Source organism: Doryrhamphus excisus, chromosome 20, assembly GCF_030265055.1.
Source record: "Doryrhamphus excisus isolate RoL2022-K1 chromosome 20, RoL_Dexc_1.0, whole genome shotgun sequence".
NCBI classification, from domain to species: domain Eukaryota; kingdom Metazoa; phylum Chordata; class Actinopteri; order Syngnathiformes; family Syngnathidae; genus Doryrhamphus; species Doryrhamphus excisus.
Genome location: NC_080485.1, coordinates 7,280,799 through 7,300,000, shown reverse-complemented (window position 1 = coordinate 7,300,000; position 19,202 = coordinate 7,280,799). Strand labels below are relative to the sequence as shown.

The following is a 19,202-nucleotide window of genomic DNA, read 5'->3' as shown; positions in this document are numbered from 1 at the left end:
ATCCCTGTGATGATCATGCTCTTCTCCTACATCTCCATCATCAACACTGTGAAAAGCACTAACGCCATGTCAGCGGATGGTTACATCACCGCCCGGCAAAGGAAGGTGGAGAGAGATGTCACAAGGGTAAATAATAAATATTTGTGAAAATTTTTCTTAGCATTAGTCTTCATGAAGAAAAATAATAATAATTGAGAAGCACTGCTTTAATACAGACCTCACAGCTAGGAGACCAGGGTTCAATTCCACTCTCGGCCATCTCTGTGTGGAGTTTGCATGTTTATGTGGTGGCATGGTTATTTTGGCTAACTATATACGGCTGCATTTGTGAAAGTGAAAGTTATGCTTGTGTACTGTTTTCTCTCCCTTTTTTTTGTTAAGAACTGATATTTTGAGCTGCACGGCGGCCGAGTGGTTAGAGCACAGACCTCACACCCTCGGCCATCTCTGTGTGGAGTTTGCATGTTCTCCCCGTGCATGTGTGGGTTTTTTCCGGGTACTCCGGTTTCCTCCCACATTCCAAAAACATGCTAGGTTAATCGGTGACTCCAAATTGTCCATAGGTATGAATGTGAGTGTGAATGGTTGTTTGTCTATATGTGCCCTGTGATTGGCTGGCGACCAGTCAAGGGTGTGCCTCTCGCCCTCTCGGGAAGACAGCTGGGATAGGCTCCAGCACCCCCCACTACCCTTGTGAGGAAAAAGCGGTAGAAAATGAATGAATGAATGCTTTAATACAGGGCGGCACGGCGGTCGAGTGGTTAGCGCAAAGACCCCACAGCTAGGAGACCAGGGTTCAATTCCGCCGTTGGCCATCTCTGTTTCTCCGGGTACTCCGGTTTCCTCCCACATTCCAAAAACATGCTAGGTTAATTGGTGACTCCAAATTGTCCATAGGTATGAATGTGAGTGTGAATGGTTGTTTGTCTATATGTGCCCTGTGATTGATTGGCGACCAGTCCAGGGTGTACCCCGCCTCTCGCCCAAAGACAGCTGGGATAGGCTCCAGCACCCCCTGCGAAAATGAATGAATGAATGCTTTAATACAATAGCCTTATGTGGTGGCCCCCTGCTGGCCATTAGCTGGCCATTACACTCACTTCATTTCTGTTTTTGATGTTGCTCTCTCCAGATCGCCATAGTCATTTGCACTGCTTTCATCATGGCCTGGTCGCCATACGCAGTCGTGTCCATGTGGTCGGCTTGGGGCTTCCACGTCCCAAGCACAACCAGCATCTTCACCCGCCTCTTTGCCAAGTCCGCCAGCTTCTACAACCCTCTCATCTACTTCGGTATGAGCTCCAAATTCCGCAAGGACGTGTGCACTCTACTGCCATGTTCACGGGAGAACAGGGATGTGGTTCGCCTGCAACGCTTTAAAAATATCAAGCTCAAGACTGAGGCTACACTCCCACCCGCACCCCCGCTTGTCCAGGTACTGGAGGCCAAATACACAGCGAAAGAAGTGATGCAGTACAATCCTGATAGTGACTCAGGAGTCAACAGTCCTCCTGAGACTCCTCCATCTGACACACAGGAGATCTTCCACATCGATGTGCCGTCCCATATTGAAACCTCAGAGTACTGTTGTGACAGACTCTAAAGACTGAAACCATGCGACTTGAACTAATACTTGAATTATGATGGGGAATTCAGACAGAATTTTCTATTTTTTGGTCTTACCCATGTTAAAAAAGACGTACAATGCTTTGCTACTTTCAATAAAGTTATGTATTGTCTAAAGGTTAATGCTGTGTTGTGTCATTGAGCCCCGGCTAATTCATGACCATGTTCTAATCTTGTGACATCTCCTATACTTCAGAACGCTAATCGTTTAAATACTATACTATATACTATACAGTAAACCTCGGATATATCGGACTCGGATATATCGGAAATTCGCTCACAACGGACAGATAAAAAAGAACCAATTTTTCTGTAATGCATTTTCAATAAAAATTCATTGCATATATCGGATTTTTTATAACGGATTTCGCCTATTTCAGACAAAATCTCCAGTCCCGTTCCAATGCATTTCCATTAAATTTCCCTCGCATATATCGGATGGCCGCATCGTGGCGCTCCGATTCGCCGAATCGTGACAGGCCGCTATACGACGTCATTTGCAGCGTTTGCAGCGTTGCCTGCGCGTCCAGGTACATTGGAAACATAGTCAAGGAAGTGCCTTTTTATAACGGATAAAATCCGATTTACGCATATACCGGATATAAATCCGATATATGCGTAAAACGGACATTTTCCGGTATACGCATCTAACGGATTTTGCTTATATCGGCCAAAACCAGTGGGAACAATTGAATCCGATATATCCGAGGTTTACTGTACTACTATACTACTATATAGTACTATATATTATACTTGTGAGTCAACAACAAAATGGTAGCTCTTTCTTTACCAGGAGCCAATCACAACCCATCTAAAATAACATGAGGTCATAGAATGATAAAATTATCACACTAAAAGGGCAGCTAAGAAACATACAAGATAAGGTCCAATACCGGACCAACATGAGTCACTCATGTTGCTTTTATGCAAGGAAAAACGTCATCAAAATGCCCAGGACAAAAGCAATCAATCAGTAAATAATGGAATGCATCCTGTGGCATCACAGTAAAAGAAGCATAATATGTTCATTCATTCATTCATTCATTGGATGATATCAAAACTGAAACCGATATTGTTTATGTCTAACTACTACGACTCAGTAAAGCACCTCAGTGGCACCAAAAACATCTGGAAACTGTCTGAAACTCATCCCATGCATGTGATGGCGCTCTACATGGTGCCCCCGGCTCCTCATGCCAACGTACTTCCTACATTCCCAGAGGGATGCCAGACTGCCTTCTCTTAAGTATAGTGTCTGCACACAGAGAAAACAACATTCATTAACACAATCAGGGGGTCTTAGTTTCACAGTGGTCCGGTTCTTTGCTCCCAAGCTCTCAAAACGAACAACGTGGGCGTGACCTAATCTGTGTGTTTTTCAAGATGATACAGCCTATGGAAATTTGTATAGAAGTTTTAAAATGGGCAAAATAACCCAGTACTAATTAACAGACTCATCTGCACCAGAGGCCTACTACTTTGGATAATTGACTTTTGAATGTCATTATATAATAATAATATGTTGTTATATAATAATATAATATAATATAAATGCACAGAGACTGTATATGACCATCAGAATTCATGCTTCCATTCATCACAGCAAGTCGTCAAAATCCTGAAGCAGCAAAACGGCCCAAGACCATCACACTACCACCACCATATTTTACTGTTATTATCATGTTGTTTTTCTAAAATGCAACCTTACTTTTAAGCCTGTTAAAAAGTTACTTTTAACCTTTTAAAAGTTAAACTTTTGTCTTGTCAGAACACAGATTTTGCAAGACCTTTCGAAAAAAAAATGGCGACCATCAAGATGTATTTATTTGAAAAGTCGAGCCTTAATGTTCTTTTTGTTCAGCATTGGTTTTGGTCTTGGAACTCTGGCATTTCTTATGGTGGAGTTTTGAACACTGACCTTACCTAAGACAAGTGATGCCTGCAGTTGTTTGGATGTTGTTGTGGGGTCTTTTGTGACCTCTTGAATGAGTTGTTGTTGTGCGCTTGGAGTAATTTTGTTTGGCTGGCCACTCCTGCGAAGGTTCAGCCATGTTTTTTTTTTCGACATTTATGAAGAATGGCTCTTGCTGTGGTTTGCTGGAGTCCCACAGATGTAGATATGGCTTTATGAGCTTTATAATTAATCTCAGTTAAGTTATGTTTAAATCTTGGGGCAACTATGTTTTCACACAGGGCCATGTAGTTATCACTGACTAATATGTAAATGTGTTTGATGATCTGAAACATTTAAGTGTGACAAAAATGTTGTTGTAGGGTCTTTTGTGACCTCTTGAATGAGTTGTCGCTGTGTGCTTGGGGTAATTTTGGTTGGCAGGCCACGCCTTTTGTTCAGCAGTGGTTTTGGTCTTGGAACTCTGGCATTTCTTATGGTGGAGTTTTGAACACTGACCTTACCTAAGAAAAGTGATGCCTGCAGTTGTTTGGATGTTGTTGTGGGGTCTTTTGTGACCTCTTGAATGAGTTGTCGCTATGCGCTTGGGGTAATTTTGGTTGGCTGGCCACTCCTGTGAAGGTTCAGCCATGTTCTTTCTTTTGCTATTTGTGAATAATGGCTCTTGCTGTGGTTTGCTGGAGTCCCACAGATGTAGATATGGCTTTATAAGCCTTATAATTCATCTCAGTTAAGTTATGTTTAAATCTTGGGACAACTATGTTTTCACACAGGGCCGTGTAGGTTTTGATTTTTTTCCCCCTTCATAAAAAAGATTCATTTAAACCCCACATTTTGTTTGTTCATTTTGTTGTGCTATCACTGACTAATATTTAAATGTGTGTGACAAACATGCAAAAAAAAGAAACCAGGAGGGGGGCAGATAAAGCGGATAAAGTGAAAAGTCGCACTTAATGTAGCTAACCACTCGTTGGACGTCCATACAAAACACAGCTCGTTAGCATTAATGCTCAAAATGAAGCATTCCCAGCCGGGCTTACTAAAAGCACTTTATGCTGTATAAACAATAACAAAGATGACACAGTGCGTTATACAGTATGTTACATTATGTATGTCTGTGTAATATAAATCATCAGGTTTTGGCTGTCAGTCTGGCATTTGCACCCCTCCTTAGGGTTGACATAGCACTTAGTGTGTTTGTGTGCTTATGTGCATGTGTGTGTGTGTGTGTTGGGGGTGCACGTGCATGTGTAGTGTCACCACAAGTGAGAGTGGACATGAATTGGAGTGTGTCTGTCAAAAAGGTGCTGATTGGTCTATATGTGTGTGTGTGTTGTGTGTGGGTGTGTGTGTGGGTGTGTGTGTGGGGGGGTGTTACCTGTCGTGACAGAAGTCAAAGACCACATGAAAAAGATAATTACCCATCAAAACACAACACCCAAGTAATGAAAGCGTAAAATGCACGCAGGGATGTACTACAGACTGTAGGGTCCACGCATCCTCTTGTGTTCGAGTACGTGAGGAGCTTGCGTGTCTCAAGTGGGACGGGCAAACAAGGAGAAAAGCTCCGGGCGGCCCTATCCACTTCTCCACTTCTAATGAGCAGCTCGGCTCGTGCAGGAGTAAAAAAAAAAAACAGTCCAGGTGGAATCTTGACTCACTTGCGTGGAGACGTCAAACTAGTAGTGCGCAAGGATATTAACATTGGTGACGCAGGGATTCGCTGGATCACTTCAACTCATCGGGTAAGTTTCATTTAATTACTCGGTGGATGTGAAGCATATTTGGAGTGTAAATAAGCAGTTTCACAGCGATTGTTTGCTGATGCGGGAATGAAGGATCTACTTTCTGCGCATAATTGACGTTCACGTAGACTGTGGGACAGTGATTCGGTTTGTGTTCACTTTTGTTTTTAGCCGTTTTCAATATATTTAAATATATAATATTTGAAACGAGTAATTGTTTAATTAAAAAAAAACTCTATAAAGTAGAGCCCCTACTTGTGGAATCACTTTTAAATGAAACGAATTAGCTTATTCATTCATTTCATTTTTCCTCGATGTGAAGCCATTTTGTACATCTAAACCTGGCATGTATTTTCAATTCCGAGAAGGATTTTTTTTCCTGTACTGTGTTTAATTTTGGGCCAAGTTTGATCAATCTGAAGTGGTCTGTAAACAACATGGCTAGCAGTGAATTGGAACAGGCTGTGGCTTAATTGTTAAAGTAATGCAACATGTACAGTATTGGATCCGATCACCCAACAGTCAGGTCAGGTAGGAATTCTTAATCTAGTAACATGACAGGATTCAAACAAATGAAATAAGTCATAGTCCAAATACAGTTGAAGCTCAGTTAGCATATGCCACGATTAGTGTGATTTCTGCTAAAATTCTGCTTCAGTTTACATACATTTTCCGGTTAGTGTACTATATAGCACATGTCTTATTGTCACTACAAAATGTAACATACTGTATAACGCACTATGTCACTTATTGTCATGTCATATTATCACTAAACGTCCTTGCTAATACATGGAAACAGGAACCATTGCCCTTCTATGATGTCATCAGCAGTTTACCATGTAGTTCTTTGCTAACTAACACAGTTATGCCGTAAGTGTCTGGTTTTCTTTTGATCACAGCTACCAAAAACAAAGACAGTTGAAAAGGCCAGTATTTTGATAATAAAAAGGTGAGAAACAGTAAATTCAGGAAATAGCTCATAGCAAAACCCACAGGTGGTGTGTCGCTGCCACATTGCCATCAATCACGTCTTCAATCAAGGTAGATGTAACTTCAATGTTAATTTTCCTTTTCATTTCATTCACTATTAGTAAAATAGCGAGGCTCATTTGTGATTTTTTCCTCCGCAATTTCATCCACAGAAGCGGGTGATCTGTTGATGAGACCCAGATGTCATTCATTCATTCATTTTCTACCGCTTTTTCCTCACGAGGGTTGCGGGGGGTGCTGGAGCCTATCCCAGCTGTCTTTCGGCGAGAGGCGGGGTACACCCTGGACTGGTCGCCAGCCGATCACAGGGCACATATAGACAAACAACCATTCACACTCACAGCTATGAACAATTTGGAGTCACCAATTAACCTAGCATGTTTTTGGAATGTGGGAGGAAACCGGAGTACCCGGAGAAAACCCACGCATGCACGGGGAGAACATGCAAACTCCACACAGAGATGGCCGAGGGTGGAATTGAACCCTGGTCTCCTAGCTGTGAGGTCTGTGCGCTAACCACTTGACCGCCATGCCGCCTCCCAGATGTCATTTTCAATTATTTATTAGCACAAATATAGGCGGCAACTCTAAGTCCCGCATCCTTTTTGGGTTGCGATCTTCAGTTTGGGAAGCAGTATTGTTATGACATGATCCCCTGATGCTGTCACTTGGCTTGTTGATACAGTACTCGGCACATCCAACATGCTTACAATACAACTGTGGATCCAGCAGTGAATACTGGGGATTTAGTGCTGGGCACTGTATGTATGTGTGTGTGTGTGGGTGTGTGTTCCTCACCATCTCCAACTGTAGGATGAGCTGTATTGTAAAGTTTCCATGGCACTGAAGTAAACCTCATTTAGAATGGAAGTGGGTCAAAGCAGGACAAAGTACACTTTTTCTGCCTTTGTGCCTTGTGTGACTGTAAGGCATTATCAGTGTTTGTTTTAGGGGAGGAAATGCATGAAAATGTCTGTCAACATCCAAGTACAGTGCAGGTGTATATGTAGAGTGATAGATGATCGACTTGGCTGCCCTTTGGAAAAGGTTCAAGCAGCTGCCCTACATCCTGTCACCTGTACCTGTACTCCTGCCAGTTGTCTCTTATCATCCCACAGTCTGATTGCCTCTGCAAGTTCTATTTCACAGCGTCATGCATTATGCAACACCTCTCAGTGGTGAAGTCTGTTTTGCACTTGTAATCTACTAACAAGTGGGTTACCCTGACGTGAATTGTGCTATAATTCCTGCAACTATGCGGCCTGTCTGTGCTGGCAGGTTTACTACATAGTGAGTGAAAACCTTTGAACAGAACCTTTCACCTTCGGCCATGACTGTGGAAATAGTTTCTACCAGCATTTCTGTGCACTTCTTCATGTGTCAAGCGTGTTGATCAGGTGTTTGATTTGTGAACCCACGCAGCTGGGAGAAAATTCACTGATTCGTGTCAGGTATGCTCATCCATCAAAGCGTATAAGCAACCAGACACTTCATTAGGTACACCTGGACACTCCAGTGAAGTGCATAAAAGCAGTTCGAGTCCACTTCAAGCCAAGCTTTGTTTTTCACATGTAATTTTTCAATCAGTTGCACCAAATATACACGTTTGGTGTCTCAATTGACTGAATGGATATGGCTATATAGGCATGGTATTATATACCAAAAGAAAGATTAGACTCATCTTTTTCTGTTTTTTAATAATCAGTAGTATAACAACGGTAGGTTTCACCAAAATATCAGTTCATTAATTAATTCATTTCTTTTATCCTCACAAGGGTCGTTGGGGTGCTGGAGCCTATCCCAGCTGTCTTCGGGCAGGAAGCGGGGTACACTCTGGACTGGTTGCCAGCCAATCACAGGGCACATATAGACAAACAACCATTCACACTCACATTCATACCTATGGACAATTTGGAGTCGCCAATTAACCTAGCATGTTTTTGGAATGTGGGAGGAAACCGGAGTACCCGGAGAAAACCCACGCATACACGGGGAGAACATGCAAACTCCACACAGAGATGGCCAAGGGTGTGAGGCCTGTGCGCTAACCACTCGACCGCCGTGCAGCCCAAAATATCAGTTCTTAACAAAAGGGAGAAAAAACAATACACAAGCATAACTTTCACCTTGACACAAATGCAGCCATATATAGTTAGCCAAAATAACCATGCCACCACATAAACAACACAAAAAAATGTTGTTTACAGTTTTCACATTTGACTTGGCTCTGTGGCTGTTTTGTCATTTTATAACTGCACCAAACATGCTGTCTTCTATTGTGGACTTGCATCATCACCTCTTCGTACCTCTTCCGCCCAAAAAACATCAAAGACATATGTATATATTTACATACACGTCTTTGGGAGCGAATGAGCTAACTATAAACCTTTGCCAGATGAGAGCAGTTACTTTACGCCAAAGTTACACGTTTTAAAAAGCTGCTCTTTGAACCCCGTAAGACTGACTGACTTGAAATTTCTTTCACAAGCCCAGCTTATCCTCTACAAAAAGTCTTCAGACCATAAAGGTTAGTCAGTGGAGAGCAGTTATTTAACCCCACAGTTACACATTTGAAAAGGCTCCACAAGCCGAAGTTTCTCACGGTCCAGTTCTCTACTTGACACTGGTAAACTTCACTTTTTGTTGGAATTTATGTACATTATGGAACATACTTATTTAACATACATTTTGAGTAATCTCAAAAAGTCTCCACAAAGTACCAATAACGCCCCATTAACATATAATGTGATGTGCATATTAACCAAGCTACAACAACATTAATATTAATTAATTATTCATTTTCTACTGCTTATCCTCACGAGGGTCGTGGGGGATGCTGGAGCCTATCTCAGCCTGTCTTCGGGCAAAGAGGGGGGTACACCCTGGACTGGTCGCCAGCCAATCACAGGGCACATATAGACAAACAACCATTCACACTCACATTCATACCTATGGACAATTTGGAGTCACCAATTAACCTAGCATGTTTTTGGAATGTGGGAGGAAACCGGAGTACCTGGAGAAAACCCACGGGGAGAACATGCAAACTCCACACAGAGATGGCTGAGGGTGGAATTGAACCCTGGTCTCCTAGCTGTGAGGTCTGTGCGCTGACCACTAGACCGCCGTGCAGCCCTAATTAATCATTATTAATATTATTATTAATATTAACATTGTTATGCCGATGCAGTTCAGGGTCAGATGGATGGTTGGATGGATGGATTGATGTCCAAGTGCACAAATTAAAAAAAAAATCACTCTACACTTAACTTACATATGTTTGTTTAAGTTGAGAATGCTTGCTCGACAATCATAGCTACAAAAACGATAATTTTCCCAACCACCATTTATTCAAGCATCATAACAAATTTGCATTGGGTGATGCTGAATAAAATGGCGTATGAGCACAGGAACATCTTGAATTGAACACACTGAGTTTGTGATTTATGGTAGCACAGGTATGAGAATGTGTATTTTGTTATGAATGTGTGTCACAGAGACCACAGGAGAGCTTGTGTCTCTGCATGTTCCTTCATAATCTATTATCTACTGTACAGGAAACTCCCCACTGTGTTTGTTAGGGATCATTTGGAATATTTCATAGCTTGGAATGGCTCAAGCTAAGAATACATTTATTCAGGTAGAGACAAGGGCATGCAAACAATAAGTAGAGCTCAACTGTACTTCACGAATGTCCTAGCAGGTGTCGGATCTGTTGATGGAGGTCTGCCTTTCAGGACTGGCGGTACGTGTATCTGTCCTGGCTTGCTCACCGCCTCATCTGCGATATTCATTCAGATAAGTCATTAGACTTGCATGTCAAAACACAACACAGTGGAAAAATGAAGTCAGTGCTCATGCATGTGAAGTTAAAATGTACTAGAGCTGTATCAGGGAAAGTGCCGCTAGGTTTGCAATATGGATTAGAAAAATAGGTCATTAAAAATAAGACAGGTCTTTGTAGAACGGGTGAGCAAACTATTTGGGCCACATTGGGTTAATTGGGCCGTCCATATATAGGTTGGCATCAAACAGAACTACATACTTGCTCATGGTGCAACAACACAGAAACAACAAATCAACAGCTAAGCGCTAAACACAACACATAACTTAAAACTGTTTCTTCCAAATGCCCACAAGGCATGCTGGGTAGTCCAGCTGGAACAACTATATGAAGTATGGACAAGATATCAAGAGTATGCTAACTACTCCTTGTTTACCTCTTTGTCAACATATTTTCCAACATAGCATACATCTTCAAGCTTAAAAATGACTCAGTGAACTAAACGTTGTTGGACTGTAGGCACAATAATCATCATCATAATAATAACACGAGTACAGTTGTGGCCCTACTCAACTCTGAATCTTCGACATCACTTCCTGTCCACATGTCCAGAAGACATTTATTGAAACACACACAAGCACAGGTCTTATATTGTCTTATTATATTTATATTGGGTAATGTAAAGGTAAAAGTGACTATAGGGGTGTTATAGGCGTGTATTTCTAGAGGGCTCTAATGTGTACAAGGTTGTAAATGGTTGGGACCACAATGAACGGCGGAATACTGTATTTTTATTTTTTTGTTATTTTAAATGCAGCACTTTAATGCGTACAGACAATATACAGTATTTATTAATCTCACTTTTCCATCTCAAAGCAACTATGTTGTGTTCAAGGTCCACTGACCAAAGTACGAAATTGAAATGCTTGACAAAAAAATCAGTGAAGCATAAAAACAAACGTAGACATATTGTAATTTGACTTTTTTTATATTCCAAGTTTATGCTACTAGGACTTTTTCTCGTTAAATTAATTTTTTCTGTTAATATTGTCACTTTATGCTTGTAAAATTACTGTCTTGCCATTTTTTTTGTTTGTTTTCTTGTGAAATTATATATTCAGAATGTACCACAGGCCAACAAAACAACATTTCATACTCACCCTGCTCTAAACCTTATTATACGCCTCTCAGCATAACATTACGTTTTGTTGAAATCACAATAAAAACAACTACTTATTCACAATTTCAAGCAGAGAAAAAAAAATCCCAATTATGAGGCAGTGATCTCCTGTATCTTCATACTGTATCACATCCATATTTTCTATTTTCTCTCAAGTTAGTTACAATCCATGATGGCCTTAATATTGTGTTTTAAAATGAACCAACAGTGTGACCGTGGTCATGGAATGGTCACATGTTCCAGCTCTTTCACATTGAATGTGTGTGTGATGAGAAGCCGCCCTCGTGGGAGGTACAGCATTCCAGCGTTAACAGGGAGAGCTCAGTCAACACCTCCTCAGTAAGGAGGTACAGTCAGCAGGCTCAGTGAATTCATCCAGGGGTCTGGAGGTGAAAGGCACTTTTGCTCTGGTTGACATGACAAAACAGCCTAAAATAAATGTGTGCCAAAGTAGGATTCATCTTCAAACAAAAGAGGGCATCTGATTGAAGACGGTTCATCTTTGAAATCTAACTTGGTTCATGTATACCCTCTAATTGCATAGGACGTGATGTGGCCAAATAGTCTCTGTTGTTCTGGTGGGATACTACTTTTAGAATAGTTGATGTTGTTTTTGATCAAACCTGACGTAAATTTAATGTTAGGTTCATTGGAGACTCCAAATTATCCATGAATGTGAGTGGTTGTTTGTTTGTCAGAAAGGTTACCGGTCCAGGGTGTACATCCGTGGTCTCAAACATGCGGCCCGCGGGCCAAATGTGGCCCGCAGGACACTAGTTTAAGGCCCCCGCCTTGATATGAAAGTTTAATGTTAGTGCGGCCCACGCAAGTTTGATATGGATGCTGTATGTTATCATGTACCCAGAAAACAATTATTACTTTTGATTAATGTTCATGTTAAAGGTTAAATAACTGTTAATAGTTATCCTCCCTATCCGTGTGGAAGTGGTAAGTTTTTGGCTATTTAAGTTTAAAGGAAATAACTTGAAGGTTACCGTTTAGGTCGCTAGCTCTCTAGATTGCGAGTTAGCAAGTCTCAAGACCCTGCAGTTGCGCAATATGTTGTAACTAAAAAGAGTATAAATGTGACTATAGTCGTGTTTGTACATGGTGTCTTATTTCTAGTGGTTCGTGAGATGATTTCTATTGTGCAAATTGACAATTGTTTACTTTCGAGAAGAACAATCTTTTTCATTTTGCACACAACTCCGCCCATGTGTTTTGCCTTTGTGGATCATTTTGTGTATTTTTATGTATTGTGTTTACATATTGTGCTGCTCACACAGTCAGGAAAATGAGGAAACAGTAGCTATTTCTTTGAACTGACGACAAGCTTGTCAACCCATAAAAAATTGCAAGTCATTACTCAATATAACAGTCTGACTCACAGTTTCATCTTCCAAAGAGCGCTAAACTCATCACACAGCCACTTGACACTGAAAAGGTAGCTAAGAGATATTAAATAAACTATTTTAACGGCTTCTCATCATGCATTTTGTCCCAGCAAAGCATTTCATTGGACAAGGCTAACGGGGCACCGCAATAATTCATTCCCTGGCAGCGGTATCCAATGAAATGCTTTGCATATTGGTATTTGTATTGGCGACTACAAATTGTCCATAGGTATGAATGTGAGTGTGAATGGTTGTTTGTCTATATGTGCCCTGTGATTGGCTGGCGACCAGTCCAGGGTGTACCCCGCCTCTCGCTCGAAGACAGCTGGGATAGGCTCCAGCACCCCCGCGACCCTCGCGAGGAAAAAGCGGTAGAAAATGAATGAATGAATGAATGAATGAATGGTATTTGTATTGTTGTTTTTCTTAGCTACCTTTTGGGTGTGAAGTTGCTGTGTGATGATTTTAGTGATGACTGATGTTATACTGACTAATGACCTCCTGCGATTTCCAATCAGTTGACAGGCTCATTGTCACTCATGATTGGTACCTGGTCCTCACAGACTTGTGTGTGCTACAATATGCCATTTTATTCTTAATAATTCTTTTTTCTTAATATAGTGTGTGTTTCACACACCAGCAATTAGGATAGATATATTGATTATCAAAACCAAATACCAAATATTTGCATCATTTTGCATGTAAAATGTGTCCACTGTTACTGTATACTGTGGTTGCAATACAGTTTTGTTTATGCTGTCCCTCAAAAGGAGCATTCCAAGGACATTTGGCCCACTGAACCAACACACCCCATCATGATGAGGACATGGGTGACTGCCATCTACCTGGGTGAGAAATATTATTATTTATTTATTTATGGCAACTTAACAATGGAGCTATAAGAATACATCAACACATCCATTCATGTCCTTGCTTTGGTCATTTGAACCAAGAGCACTGAGTGCTTCTACAGTTTAGAACTTTTACCCAAAATGGGAAAAGGGAGTAGACCCTCTAACACTCTCTAACTAATGCCAAAACACACAAAAATCCTCACACAGGCATTTTATTGTTAAAGATTAGTTGATATTACGTCTCACTGGCTGCATAACACCTCGGCTACACTCTTTTTCTTCCTTTTGAACTGAAGAAATGTTGCGTTCCAGGTCGCGTGTTTGAGTACACACACCAACCCTAAGTGTTTTGATTAGATTCAACGATGCTTTTGCTCAATGCCAATGTAACTGAAGTCATGATCAACTTCATCTGACTAAAGTTGCAGGGCTGAAATTGACTTGAACTTGACAAAATACCAGAACAGAAAAGGGGGGAAGTTTTTCTTTTTGACCTCTCAATGACTCTGGTAGGTTAGTGTACTGTAGAGTAATAAACAATTTGTGGTGTCTGACCCAGAAAATATCTGAAGGACAGCTGGTATTGGCTCTATTGGCTCTGAACTTTATTTTTGTGATTTCGGTAATGTTTTACTTTAAAATGTCAGCAAAAGAACAGTTAAATACATGTATTTTATTGTGTTAAGAAATGCCGGAGCGTCAGATGCAGTCATCAAAAGAGAACCATAGGCTCCCTTCCTTGATCTAGTGTATTTAGTTACATAAATATATGTAAATACATATAACAGTTGTCAGTATGATGCAATGCAGTTATACTGCAAACTATAGCCATCCATTTATCCATCCTCTATGCCACTTCTCCTCACTAAGATGGTGGGGGTATGCTAAAACAAGATAAATAAGTTATGACTTTATCAGCCCCACAAGTGTAAATTCCATGTTTATAACAGCAAAAGTACAAGAATAGCTGATACAGAAGTCTATAAGAGCAGAGAAAGTGCAAAAATCAAGGTAATATAGATGTTATATACCAGGGGTCTCAAACTCAATTAACCTGGGGGCCACTGGAGCTAGGGTCTGGGTGAGGCTGGGTTTAAAAAAAAAACAACCCAAAAAACGCATTTATTAAAAACAGAAAAATGAATAAACTTTGCTTTGGTTCCGATTTTCTACAATAAGCTCTGATAAAACATTCCACTGTTCTCAAATATCTTACTTTTTATTTTTCTACACAAAATAAGATGAAAAATAAATAAACAAATCAAGAATAAAGAAAATCAATCAATCAGTAATAAATAAATATAATAATAACAATAAAACGGCAAATAATAAAAACTTAAGAAACCACATATAGTTGGTGGGTAGACAAATTATTTTTTCAGATTAAAATGAACAAAGCATTATTAGAGCCCTGTAGACATGACAAAACACGACTATAGTCACATTTATACTCTTTTTATTTACAACATATTGCGCAACTGCAGGGTCTTGAGACACATGCTAACTCGCAAACTGGAGAGCTAGCGACCTAAACGGTAGCCTTCAAGTTATTTCCTTTAAACTTAAATAGCCAAAAACTTACCACTTCCACACGGATAGGGAGGATAACTATTAACAGTTATTTAACCTTTAACATGAACATTAATCAAACGTAATAATTTTTTCTGGGTACATGATACCATACAGCATCCATATCAAACTTGCGCGGGCCGCACTAACATTAAACTTTCATATCAAGACGGGGGGCCTCAAAGTAGTGTCCTGCGGGCCGCATGTTTGAGACCCCTGTTATATACACTATTTACGGCTGTGGACATGTCGATCAAGGCAGCGGTTTATTGCATGGTGATTGCATGGTATATTGCATTATTACTGCATGTTTTGTTGCACAGTTATTGCATGGCTAATGTACAGGATTTTTGAAGCAGTTTTGTTATGGAGTACACCTTTGACTGAGGGGTAAAGAAGACTAGTCACTTCAGTTTAGATAAGACTTTGTGTGCATGTGATTAAGTTGTACAGTTGTTGTACACGTTGTACAGTATACGGCTGTATCGCTTCTTCACAAGTATCATTCACTACAGCAATAAGACACTGCTGTCATGTTGTTTCCTCTCCCACAGTGCTCCTGTTGTCCTGCGCTAGTCAGGCCAAGCCGAATGGATCCAAGAGCAAGAAACCGAAGCAAGGTATCTACCATGGATGGACGCACAAACCTATAATTTGTGTGTCAGTGGCAGCGAGGCTGTCTCCGCCTTCCCGCTCCACTGCTCTCTCTTCACCTTCACTCATTGACAAATGGCTCAATGTATAAATCACTTCTTAAACATAAAAGCTGCCACTGATTTATTTTATTTGAGGTTTCCCCTGAACTTATGACTGTCATTTTCTATGGTGGCTAAACTTTAAATCAATGCACTCATTGGAATACATGGTGTGATGATGATTTAGTAGTGTAAATTATAATGCAGGATAATCTCAGCCAACAGAATTAGATTGTTTGGATTATTTCTATAACAACGAATCAATTGTTAGAATTCTATCAATCCACTTATCTACATACCGATTAATCGCTAATCCTTTCAGCAATTCTTTGTTGTCAAAACAAGTTAACCGACATCTGTAAACATGTCCCCTGTTCATAGTCATACCAGCCATCGAGTGCGACGTCAGAGCGGGAAAGATCAGCCTTCCGGAATTCATCGTCAAATGTCCTGCACACTGTCGGGAGACCAAGCAGCAGGTGTACGGGACGGGTGTGTTCGCCTCCATCTCCAGCATCTGCAACGCCGCCATCCACAGGTAAACTGCACAATGACTCAGAAAAGCTCACACAGGAAATCATATGCCGTACGTGTTTTTGTATCCCAATAGTGGAATCATCACTAATTCAGGAGGGAAAGTGATTGTGAGGAAAATGGCAGGTCAGAACATCTACAAAGGTAGCAACTCCAACGGCGTGCGCTCTCTGTCACTTCCGAAATGGAGGGAATCATTCGTTGTCACAGGTATTCATAACGGAGCTTCATATCGAAGGTAACATCAGAGGTGACCCCCTCTTGTTGATTGATGCTTTGTTGTGTTGTAGAGGGGAAGCCCAAGAAAGGAGTCATCTACCCTTCTACCCTTGACTTCGTTCCTTCAAGACCAACCTACGTGAAGACAAGTGAGGAGGGATTCTGTCAGTTATTATTAAGCCATTTAAGTAACACCCAGGGATCAAACGAGGGGACCATAGATGAGACCAACCTTCTTCATTGTATGACCAAGATGTTGCCACAAACCTTAAAATCAATGATGGCAGGCATTCAGTTCAATGGGAAGTCAAAACACCATCACTCTTTTGAAGAATGTTAGGAATGATTTCAATGTTGCAGCTACCATAGTTCTTCCCCCAATGCTCATCCATCTTGGAAGACGAATGGCCGCCTTCACCTTGTCATCTCCTCTCAGGTCAAAAGGACAAAGCCCCCGCGGTAATCACAGCGCTTCCTCCAACAACACCAGCACCTGACCCCACCACCACGGTGACCACACCCGAACCTACCACTATCGCCGCCACCACTACCACCCAAGCTCCCACTACCACTACAACTCCTCTGACACCACCACCCACCACCGTCAAAGCTCGTGCCGTCGTGCACAGGGTCAGAGACGCAGGTAAACTCGACAAATCATTGCATGTTTTATTGTTCCTCATGGATCCCTGCATGTCATGTGGAGGATTATGTACTGTAATTTCCGGACTATAGAGCGCACCTGATATAAGCCTCACCCACTACATTTTTAGAGGAAAAGCGATTTTGTACATACACAAGCCGCACCTGTATATAAGCCGCATGTGCCCACATTAAAACATGTAAACATATTTACAAAGAAAGACGGTACACAGAGAGAGTTTTCAAAGTTTTAATAATATAACTTAACAATAACAATAATATAACTTTCTTCACAAACGGTGCCTGTGACGCGACAGTAAAACGGTAGCAACATGCTAACAACACGCTAGCAACACAATAGCATCTTCTCTCTGTGTGTTCACTCAGTCTTCTAGAATGTTTTCCAGTTGGGGCCACGTGCTTTTATTACCTCTGAAAGCTTTTTTCGTCTTTTTACATTGCTCCAGTTCTTGCTCCAGCGTCTCACCATCGATTGGTTTATGCCAAGTTTACGTGCAGCAGCTCTGTTTCCTTCTTTATCGGACAGCTCGATTGCTTTTAGCTTGAAAGCTGCGTCATATGCCTTTCTTTTTGCATTTTCCATGATGAGGGTATGTTCACGCTAATTTCATTTATGCACACGACAAGAAGTTGCAGTCTTCCTCGACATCGGCATATATTCCACCGGTCTTAATCTTACCTTTTCTACTCGAGAGCCCCTGGCGGCCGTTAGAAAAATGACATAAATTGGCCGCATCACTGAATAAGCCACAGGGGTTGAAAGTTTGGGAAAAAAAGTAGCGGCTTATAGTCCGGAATTTACGGTAATCCGATCCACACAGAAGATCCACAGTTCCGTCTGGATGTGCACTAACTAACATCTACACAGCAACGAGTCGCTCCAGTCTCTCTATCTCCCAAAACACATCACATACATGTGATTAGAGGAGGTGATTCCAAGTACTGCTATGACAAATGGCTGCTGCACGGCCATGCATTTATGCTACTCATTTGGCTAACTGACTTCAGTGTACAGTTGACATCACACCTCGCAACACTCATTATTCAGTTTTTTTTTTTTTTTTATCAAACATTATTGCTACAAATTTACACTGCTTCAGTTACTAGTTGAGTGCCAAAACAAACCATTGTTGACTCTGTGAAGGATTTTAGATTTGGGTCACTACAGACAATTTTCTTGCAGGGAATTTTTTTAATCATCTTTATTGATGTGCATATGTGTGGTTTATTTGCTCATAGAGCACACACATACACAATGATGAACAACTCTGTTTCCTTCCTCCATCTTTCCAAGTACTGCGCCATGCTCTGATGAGGTGTTCAAGCTCACTTAGAGGAATCTGTGCTTTTTTTTTTTATATAGGACCGATGAAAAAAAGTTGATAAAGAAGGCGAGAAGCACTATTGAATTCAATAAATAAGTTGTGACAAAGTACAAAGGTAGCCTCTGCTACAATAGAATTGTAATGTAAAGGTTCCTTTACAAGGGGAATGGTTTAACGGAGACACATAACAGTAAGTGAGCTGGGCCAGTGTATGTATTGATTATTGTACCTGCTGCTGAAGTTGACAATAAAGTTGAAGTAAGCAAGTATACAGCTCTAACCGTCCACTCTTGAAATGAAACCGAGGTTCCACTGTATAAGTAAACATTCATGTGGCCCATTTGGGGCCGCCAAAGTGAGTGCACAAAGGTGCACAAAGGTTCCAAATGATTCCGCTCCTTCAGCCGTTTGTGTTTCTTCTATGTAGGCAGCAGTCACCCGTACCTGGCCTCTGTAGCAGCTTCCAGTTCAAGTGAGTGAAGTAAAGTAAAGCTACTGTATGTTATGATGACATAATGGTGTGTTGGGATGATTGTTGCATACTAAGCTAACCTATGGCAAGTTGCTCTGAGTTAAAGCCCTTTTCACTATAAACGTGTAAAAACTATAACTCAAAGAATTTTTACTTCTACAAAAGGTAGCTTTAGGGCAATTATTATTTACAGACGCTTAGAACTGTACAGACAGACAGGATAATTGGCTTGTTTTTGAT

General features: G+C 41.0%; 2 protein-coding genes across 6 annotated transcripts in view; both read left to right on the top strand.

Moving 5' to 3' along the window:
* Positions 1 to 1,749, top strand: part of LOC131108000 (opsin-5-like) — a 6,109-nt gene extending 4,360 nt beyond the window's left edge. Inside the window, exons 5-6 of the mRNA XM_058058577.1 lie at positions 1 to 126; positions 1,133 to 1,749. The exon at positions 1 to 126 is cut by the window's left edge and continues 98 nt beyond it. Of these exons, the coding sequence (XP_057914560.1) occupies positions 1 to 126; positions 1,133 to 1,603 (597 nt within the window). The 3' untranslated portion in view covers positions 1,604 to 1,749. The remainder of the gene's footprint in view (positions 127 to 1,132) is intronic.
* Positions 1,750 to 4,971: 3,222 nt separating this feature from the next.
* The window catches only part of vit (vitrin), a 32,006-nt gene continuing 17,775 nt past the window's right edge, over positions 4,972 to 19,202 (top strand). For 2 of the 5 annotated variants that reach the window (XM_058058321.1, XM_058058320.1), the window contains exons 1-8: positions 4,973 to 5,283; positions 13,402 to 13,480; positions 15,609 to 15,674; positions 16,131 to 16,287; positions 16,360 to 16,493; positions 16,574 to 16,651; positions 16,939 to 17,145; positions 18,918 to 18,962. In XM_058058321.1, the coding sequence (XP_057914304.1) occupies positions 5,137 to 5,283; positions 13,402 to 13,480; positions 15,609 to 15,674; positions 16,131 to 16,287; positions 16,360 to 16,493; positions 16,574 to 16,651; positions 16,939 to 17,145; positions 18,918 to 18,962 (913 nt within the window). In that variant the 5' untranslated portion in view covers positions 4,973 to 5,136. Of the gene's footprint in view, positions 5,284 to 5,328; positions 5,431 to 5,618; positions 5,815 to 13,401; positions 13,481 to 15,608; positions 15,675 to 16,130; positions 16,288 to 16,359; positions 16,494 to 16,573; positions 16,652 to 16,938; positions 17,146 to 18,917; positions 18,963 to 19,202 lie in introns of those variants that run through there. The other 3 variants (XM_058058324.1, XM_058058323.1, XM_058058322.1) reach the window with 3 other exon arrangements.